We start from the raw sequence: 7,765 nt of genomic DNA on the forward strand, positions 1-7,765 counted from the left end.
GTGAGTTCGAATCCCGGGCCCTGCCGCTTGTCAGCTGTGTGACCGTGGGCAAGTCCCTTCACTTCTCTGGGCCTCAGTGACCTCATCTGTAAAATGGGGATGAGCCCCACGTGGGACAACCCGACGAGCCCATGTCTCCCCCAGCGCTTAGGACAGTGCTCGGCACATAGTAAGCGCTTAACAAATACCGACATTATTATTAAATACCAACAACCCGATTACCTTCTGATCTTGGAACAACGTCTGGCACTCAGTAACCACTTAACAAATACCATTTATTAGCATTATCACTGTCGCCATCAATAATAACGGTGTTTGTTAAAGGCTTCCTCGTGCCTTGATACCGTCACAGAACGTGCCCGTCATTCTGCCCAGCTCTACTCTCTCGAACGCTCAGCGCGATGCTCCGCAAACAGTAAGCGCTCGATAAAACACGACGGGTTGACCGTCCTAAACATTCCCCCATTTTGCAGATGAGGGAAATGAGGCACGGCGAGCCCGAGCGGGGATTAGAAACCAGGTCCTTAATTCATTAATTGATTAATGATGCTATTTGTTCAGCGCTTACTATGCGCAAAGCACCGTTCTAAGCGCTGGGCGCTCTGAATAACAGGTCCACGCTCGAGCCACTGAACCACGCTCCTTCCAAGGTCTATGCCCCGAAGCCGAAGGCCGGTAGACGCTTGTCAAGAGTTGGCATTTCTGGAGCTGCCGGGGTTCCTTGCTCTCCCGTCATTCAGACATTTTCAGGATTCCTTCCTTCCCCTGTCCCCCAGAAAGCAACCCGCGTGCTTCGAAGCCGCGTGGCGCGGCGGCAAGAGCCCGCGCTTGGGAGTCACAGGTCGCGGGTTCTAATCCCGCCCCGCTCGTCGGCTGTGTGACCTCGGACAAGTCACCCTTCACTTCTCCGGGCCTCGGTGACCTCATCTGAGAAAGGGGGGTGGGGACTGGGAGCCCCAAGTGGGACAACCTGATGACCTTGTATCTCCCCCAGCGCTTAGAACGGTGCTTGGCACATAGTAAGCGCTTGACGGATACCAACATTATTATCGTTATCAGGTACCTGTCTTCTGTAGAGAAGCAGCGTGGCTCAGCGGAAAGAGCCCGGGCTCGGGAGTCAGAGGTCAGGGGTTCCAGTCCTGACTCCGCCACTGGTCGGCTGGGGCCAGTCACTTCACTTCTCTGTGCCTCAGTTCCCTCATCTGTAAAATGGGGATTAAGACCGTGAGCCCCACGGGGGACAACCCGATTACCTGGTATCTTCCCCAGCGCTAAGGACAGGTACGTGGTAAGCGCTTAACAGATTCCATAATTATTATTTTTATTATTAAAGAGGTTGCCGGTGCCCTCTTATTCAATAGTATTTATGGGCAGGGCACTGTGCTAAGCGCTTAGCCGGGCCACGCCGGGGCAACCAGTGAAGCAGCATGGCTGAGCACAGAAGAACAAAGCTGGAAGAAACATTTCCTGCCCCCGCAAAAATCAGTAGTACTGACTGAGCGCTTCCTGTACGGAGCCCTCGGGAGAGTCCAATAAAACGGAGTTGGAAGAGCCGTTCCCTGCCCCCAGTGAGCTTACAGTCTTGAAGGGGAGACGGGCGTTAAAACAGTCACACGATCAGTGGTATTTATTGAGTGTTTACGTGTCTGCGGAGCACTGTGCTAAGCCCGGGGGAGAGTCCACTAGAACACAATGAGCTCGGAGCCTAGAGGACAGTGCGGCCGACGGACACAATCCCTGCCTTCCAGGAGCTGATAGTCCAGTGTCGATAATGATATCAATAAAACTAGCGATGGCAGGCGTTGAGCGCTTACTACGGGCCGAGCGCCGTTCTGAGCGCTGATGACAAAGGTCGTTGGGGAGAGAGTCAAGGGATTTTTTTTTTTCCGACGCTCCCTCTCCCACTCGCTCCCATTTGCGGTCGGAAAGACGGGAAGGACGGAGCTAGGAAGAGGGCCCGCTCGCCTCGTTGGGAGTGAGTGTCTCTATCTGTTGCCGGATTGTCCATTCCAAGCGCTTAGTACAGTGCTCTGCACAATAAATACTATTGAATGAATGAATGAATGAATGAGTGACCAGCCCCTCTTAGACTGGAAGCCGGTTACGGGCAGGGGACGTGTCTGCTAATTCTGTTGTATCGTACTCTCCCGGGTCCCAAGGACGGCGTTCTGCGCACATTCATTCATTTCGTCCTTCCTTCGATCGTATCTATCGAGCGCTTACCGTGTGCAGAGCGCTGGACTAAGCGCTCGGAAAGTACAGTTCAGGAATAGAGACAATCCCTTGCCCAGGCTTACAGTCCAGAGGGGGAGCTAGACATTATTATAAATAAACGCGTCGCTTAGTGGAAAGAGCGTGGCCTCGGGAGTCGGAGGGAGTGGGTTCTAATCCCAACCTCCGCCGCCTGTCCGCTGTGTGGCCTTGGGCAAGCCGCTTCACTTGGCTGTGCCTCGGCTCACCTGTAAGATGGGGATGAAGACGGTGAGCCCCACGTGGGACAACCTGATGGCCTCCTATCTACCCCAGCGCTTAGAACGGTGCTTGGCACGTAGTACGCGCTGAACAAATACCGTCATCACTGTTATTATGGTAAAGAAACTACAGTTATGTACCTAGGTTACAGATATTCGACCGCACGCGGGACGGGCTCAGCGAATACCGTCGATGGATCGACTGACCGAAGAGGGGGAGAGGCGGGTATGAATGAATGAATCCACCGATGGATCGGCTGCCGGGAGAGAAGGTGGGCAAGGGAGGTGGAACCCCGGATTCTGGGTATCCCGACGCTTGGAGACGCCCCGCAGGTCCAGCTTTCATCGGCTGGCTCGGCACACGCTCGTCCCGTGACTGGAGTGAGGCCCGCTGTTGTAGGCTGTTACCTCGGAGAGATCGGAGGCCTGGTCTCCTGAGACCGCCCCCCGGTCTGAAAGCCCAGGGCTTAGGGAATCCCAGTCCAGGCGGGGCACGGAGTCGATCCCTTAGGCACCGGGAAACGCCGCAGCTAAGGGAGGAACGAGGTGGGAGCTTTTAAGGGGAGAGGCGGTGTGGTTCTGAAGCACTCTTCCACCCTGGAGCGGGAGGCGAGGGAAGGAACGGGGACATGTTCTCCCTCTGACGCTTTCCGCTGGCCGCGGCGACCCCAGCGAGGCGGAGAGGGGAGACCCCCGCGGCTGGAAACCCCAGAGCCCCCAGGTAGGTCAGGACCCCCGAGGGAGACGGGAGGGCCTGGGGGTCTGAGAAGCAGCCTCTGTCTACTCCGTAACCTCAGCCGCTCATTGCGGATGGAGAATGTGTCTATTTTTATCCAGTTCTCTGCACATCGATAAATAACAATGGTAATTGTTAGGCGCTTACTCTGTGTCAAGCACTGTTCTAAGCGCTGGGGGAGATTCACGGTTATCAGGTTGCCCCTCGCGGGGCTCACGGTCTCCATTATCCAGATGAGGTAACCGAGGCACAGAGAAGTGGCGTGACTTGCCCGAAGTCACACAGCTGACGGGTGGCGGAGCCGGGATGAGAACCCATGACCTCTGACTCCCGAGCCCGGGCCCTCGCCACTAAGCCATGCTGCCTTTCTGCGACTGAATGTGAATGAATGAATGACTGGGCCTCAGTTTCCTTAGCTGTCGAATGAGGAGGAAACGCCTGCCTTCCTTCCCTCTTGGGCCGTGAACGCCGTGTGAGGCGGGGACTGAGTCTCATCTGGTCGCACTGTGCTTGGCACACAGTAAGTGCTCAGCAGATGCCGGAATTATCATTATTATTCTCATCATCATTACTAATCAGTACCACAACGAGGAGCCTTTCAGGACAAGACGGCATCCACCTCCGTTAAAGAAACGCATTCCGCTGTGGGAACGGGTGGATTCCCGTTTTCCCCAAGCGCAGTGAGACACACAGGGTCCTGCTGATTTTTCCCAAGCTGGGACCCTCCACCGTGGGATCCCCCCCATCCCAACCGCGGAGTCCGGCTCTCCTCCGACACAGCCCGGTCCCAATGACCCTAGGACGATGGGTAAGTGTGGGCTCCACTGGCCCGATTTTGGGGGGCGGAAGGGAGGTGGTCCTGTCATGGATCCAGACTTCTAGGACCGAGAGAGTGTCCCAGGACCATCGAAGCCCAGTCTGAAACCTACAACTGACAATCCATCGATCGATCGGCTTTAGAGAGCGCTTATTGTGTGCAGAGCACTGTTCTAAGCGCTCAATACAATAAGACCGCAGTGCTAGTTTAAAGCCGCCCAGTCCTAAACCCGGGTCCTTGAGGCCGAAATGGAATTTTTCAGGATTCTTTGGTGGATGGGGAAGATTGAGAGCTTCAGGAGGGAAGTTCAGCCGCAGGGTGCAGCTGCTATTTGGCTTCCACGTAACCCCCTCACTAAGCAGTTAGATCCTGGACCAGAAATACCCTTAAAGTCTGGAGGGAATCCAACATTGCTGGCTGCCTCTTTCCTCCTCAACTCCCCCTCAACTTTGGGATCTCCTCCGGTCTGCCCTTCCTCCTCCTTCTCCACCTCATTGTCCTTCCTTCTCTTCCTCCTCCTTCTCCTTCCCCTCCTCCTCCTCTTCCCCTCTTCCCCCTGCTCCTCCACCTCATTCTCTTGCTTCTCCTCTTCCTCCTCCACCTTGTCATCCTCTCCCTTCCCCTCCTTCTCCTTCTCTGTCTTCTCCTCCTCCTCCTCATCTTGCTCTTTCATTACATCCTCTTTCTTCTCCTCCTCTTCTTTCTTTCTCTTTTTCTTCCTCCTTTTCTCTCTTTCTTTTCTCCTTTTCTTCCTCCTTTTCTCTCTTTCTTTTCTCCTTTTCTTCCTCCTCCTTCTTCTCCTCATTCTCCTTTACCTTGTCCTCTTCCTTCTCCTTCTCCTCCTCCTTTTCCTCCTCCTCCTCCTCCTTTTCCTTCTCCTCCTCCTCCTCCTTTTCCTTCCTCTCTTTCTTTTCTTCCTCCTCCTGCTCCTTCACCTCCTCCTCTTCCTCCTCTTTCTTCTCCTCTTCCTTTTCCTTTTCCTTCCTCCTTTTCTTTCTTTCCTTCTTTCTTCCTTTTTTTCTTGCTTTCTTTCTCCTTTTCTTCCTCCTCCTTCTTCTCCTGCTCCTTCACCTCCTCCTCTTCCTTCTCCTCCTCCTCCTTTTCTTCCTCCTTTTTCTTTCTCTCTTTCCTTTCTCCTTTTCTTCCTCCTCCTTTTCCTTTTCTTCCTCCTTTTTCTTTCTTTCCTTTCTCCTTTTCTTTCCTCCTCCTTTTCCTCCTCGTCTTCTTTCTTCTCCTCCTCCTCCTCTTCCTTCTTCTCCTCCTCCTTTTCCTTCCGCCTTTTCCTTCCTCCTTTTCTTTTTCTTTGCTTTCAGACACAGATAAACTAAGTAACTCATCCCACCTCTGCTATTTGCCTGCTGTGTGTGTGACCTCGGGCAAGTCACTGAGCATCGCTGGGCTTCAGTTTTCTCCTTGGTAAAATGGGTATTCAATACCATTTCTCCTTCCTACTGAGATTTGGAGCCCCGTGTGGGACAGGGACTGAGTCCAACCTGATTGTAGCAGCGGGGTCTAGAGGATTGAGCCTGGGGCTGAGAGTCAGAAGGACCTGGGTTCTAATCCCGGCTCCGCCACTTGTCTGCTGTGTGACCTAGGGCAAGTCACTTCACTTCTCTGGACCTCAGTTCCCTCATCTGTAAAATGGGGATGGATGCTGTGAGCCCCATGTGGGACAGGAACTGACTCCAACCTGATTAACTTGTCTCCACTCCAGCGCTTAGAACAGCGCTTGCCACTCTGAGGACTCGATAAATACTACCGATTGATCGACTGCCCCGACGGAGCCCGAAAAGTCTCCCTCTGTTCCCAAGCAGGAGCCAGCCGGCGTCAATCTCTCCACCGGGATCAAATTCCAGCTCGTGGAGTTTTCCAGCAACCGGGAGGTGAGGCTGGTCCAGGCCGCGCTGTTCCTCCTGGTCTACCTGGCGGCCCTGACGGGGAACCTCCTCGTCGTCGCCGTCACCGTCCTCGACCGGCGGCTCCGCGCCCCCATGTACTTCTTCCTCGGCCACCTGTCCGTCCTCGACCTCTGCTACGTCTCCGCCACCGTCCCCCAGTCCGTCCACAACGCCCTGACCGACCGTAGATCCATCTCTCTCCCGGGCTGTGTGATGCAGGTGTTGTCGGTGATCACGTTCGCCTGCTCGGAGCTGTTCGTCCTCACGGCCATGTCCTACGACCGCTACGTGGCCATCTGCCGCCCCCTGAGCTACGAGTCCATCATGGCCCCGGGGGCCTGCGGGAAGATGGCCTCCGCCTCCTGGCTGGTGGGGGTCCTGATAGGCTCCCTGAACTCGGCCGGCACTTTCTCCCTCCCCTTCTGCGGCCCCACGGACCTCCGGCGGTTCTTCTGCGACGTCCCTTCCCTGCTGAAGATCTCCTGCTCCGAGAGTCACCTCTTGGAGGACGTCACCTTGATCTTGGGTTCCCTCCTGGGCTTCCTCTGCCTAGGGTTGATCGCCGCCTCTTACGCGCGCATCCTCGGGGCCGTGCTGAGGATGCCGGCCGCCGAGGGCCGGGCCGGAGCCTTCTCCACCTGCCTGCCCCACCTCGTCGTGGTGGCTCTTTTCGTCTCCACCGTGATCGTCGCCCACCTCAAGCCGCTCTCGGACCCCCCCTCGACCCCGGACCTGCTGGTGTCCGTGTTCTACGCCGTGGTGCCCCCCGCCCTCAACCCCCTCATCTACAGCCTGAGGAACCGCGACGTGAAGGCCGCCCTGGAGAAGCTAGTGGGGGGGATCTTTTCTCCCAAGAGATAAAGGGATCCTCGAACAGCGTCTGCCCCATCTCAGAGAGACCCTCTCGCTGGCTCCTTCCTACGACACACGCGGTGGACGACGCTCTACTGGGGGACCCACCGTACGTCAATCAGTCGATCGGGGGTCTCGATCCAGCACTTCACTGTGCGCGGAACACTGTACTCAGCGCTTGGGAGTGAACGATGTGATAGTCCGTATCAAACGCAGGGGTAGGTACAAGATAAGCAGGTCGGACACGGTCCCGGCCCCTCATGGGGCTCACGAGGTAAGGGGAAGGGAGAGCAGGGATTGAATCGCCATTTTACAGATGAGGAAACCGAGGTCCCGATTCGCTACGTGACTTGCCCCAGGTCACACCGCAGGCACGGGCTGGAGCTGGAATTCGAACTCGGGTCTCTGGACTCCCAGTTTCTCCCTCCCCGTGCCTCAACCTTCTCATCTGCCAACTGGGGATTCGGTATCTGTTCTCCCTCCTGCTCAGACTGTGAAGCCCTCGTGGGACAGAGGTGAGTCCGACCTGATTATCTTGTATCTACCCTAGCTCTCTCACCTCCTCCGAGAGGCCTTCCCAGACCGAGCTCCTCTTCTCCCTCTACTCCCTCTGCCAACCCCCCTTCACCTCTCCGCAGCTAAACCCTCTTTTTCCCCCCTTTCCCTCTGCTCCTCCCCCTCTCCCTTCCCCTCCCCACGGCACCGTACCCGTCCGCTCGACTGTGTATATTTCCGTCACCCTATTTATTTTGTTAACGAATCGTACATCGCCTCGATTCTATTTAGTCGCCATCGGTTTTTACGAGACGTTCTTCCCCTCGACTCTATCTATCGCCATCGTTCTCGTCCGTCCGTCTCCCCCCGGTTAGACCGTGAGCCCGTCAGACGGCGGGGACCGTCTCTATCTGTTGCCGGCTTGTTCATCCCAAGTACAGTGCTCTGCACATAGTAAGCGCTCAATAAATACTATTGAATGACTGAATGAATGATC

The 7,765-nt window shown here is 55.7% G+C and overlaps 1 protein-coding gene across 1 annotated transcript; it reads left to right on the forward strand.

Moving 5' to 3' along the window:
* Nucleotides 1–4,011: 4,011 nt before the first annotated feature.
* Nucleotides 4,012–6,783, forward strand: LOC100092261 (olfactory receptor 14A16-like). The gene is made up of 3 exons (XM_007656150.2): nt 4,012–4,015; nt 4,287–4,366; nt 5,839–6,783. Exons 1-3 carry the CDS (start codon nt 4,012–4,014, stop codon nt 6,781–6,783), a joined length of 1,029 nt encoding a protein of 342 aa, XP_007654340.2.
* Nucleotides 6,784–7,765: the final 982 nt, after the last annotated feature.

Source organism: Ornithorhynchus anatinus, chromosome X3 (genome assembly GCF_004115215.2).
Source record: "Ornithorhynchus anatinus isolate Pmale09 chromosome X3, mOrnAna1.pri.v4, whole genome shotgun sequence".
NCBI classification, from domain to species: Eukaryota; Metazoa; Chordata; class Mammalia; order Monotremata; family Ornithorhynchidae; genus Ornithorhynchus; species Ornithorhynchus anatinus.

Excerpts from the sequence above, each read along its gene's own strand:
- LOC100092261 (XM_007656150.2), top strand. Across the intron at positions 4,367-5,838 it reads AGCTGCTATTTGGCTTCCAC|GAGCCAGCCGGCGTCAATCT; the intron begins GTAACCCCCTCA and ends GTTCCCAAGCAG.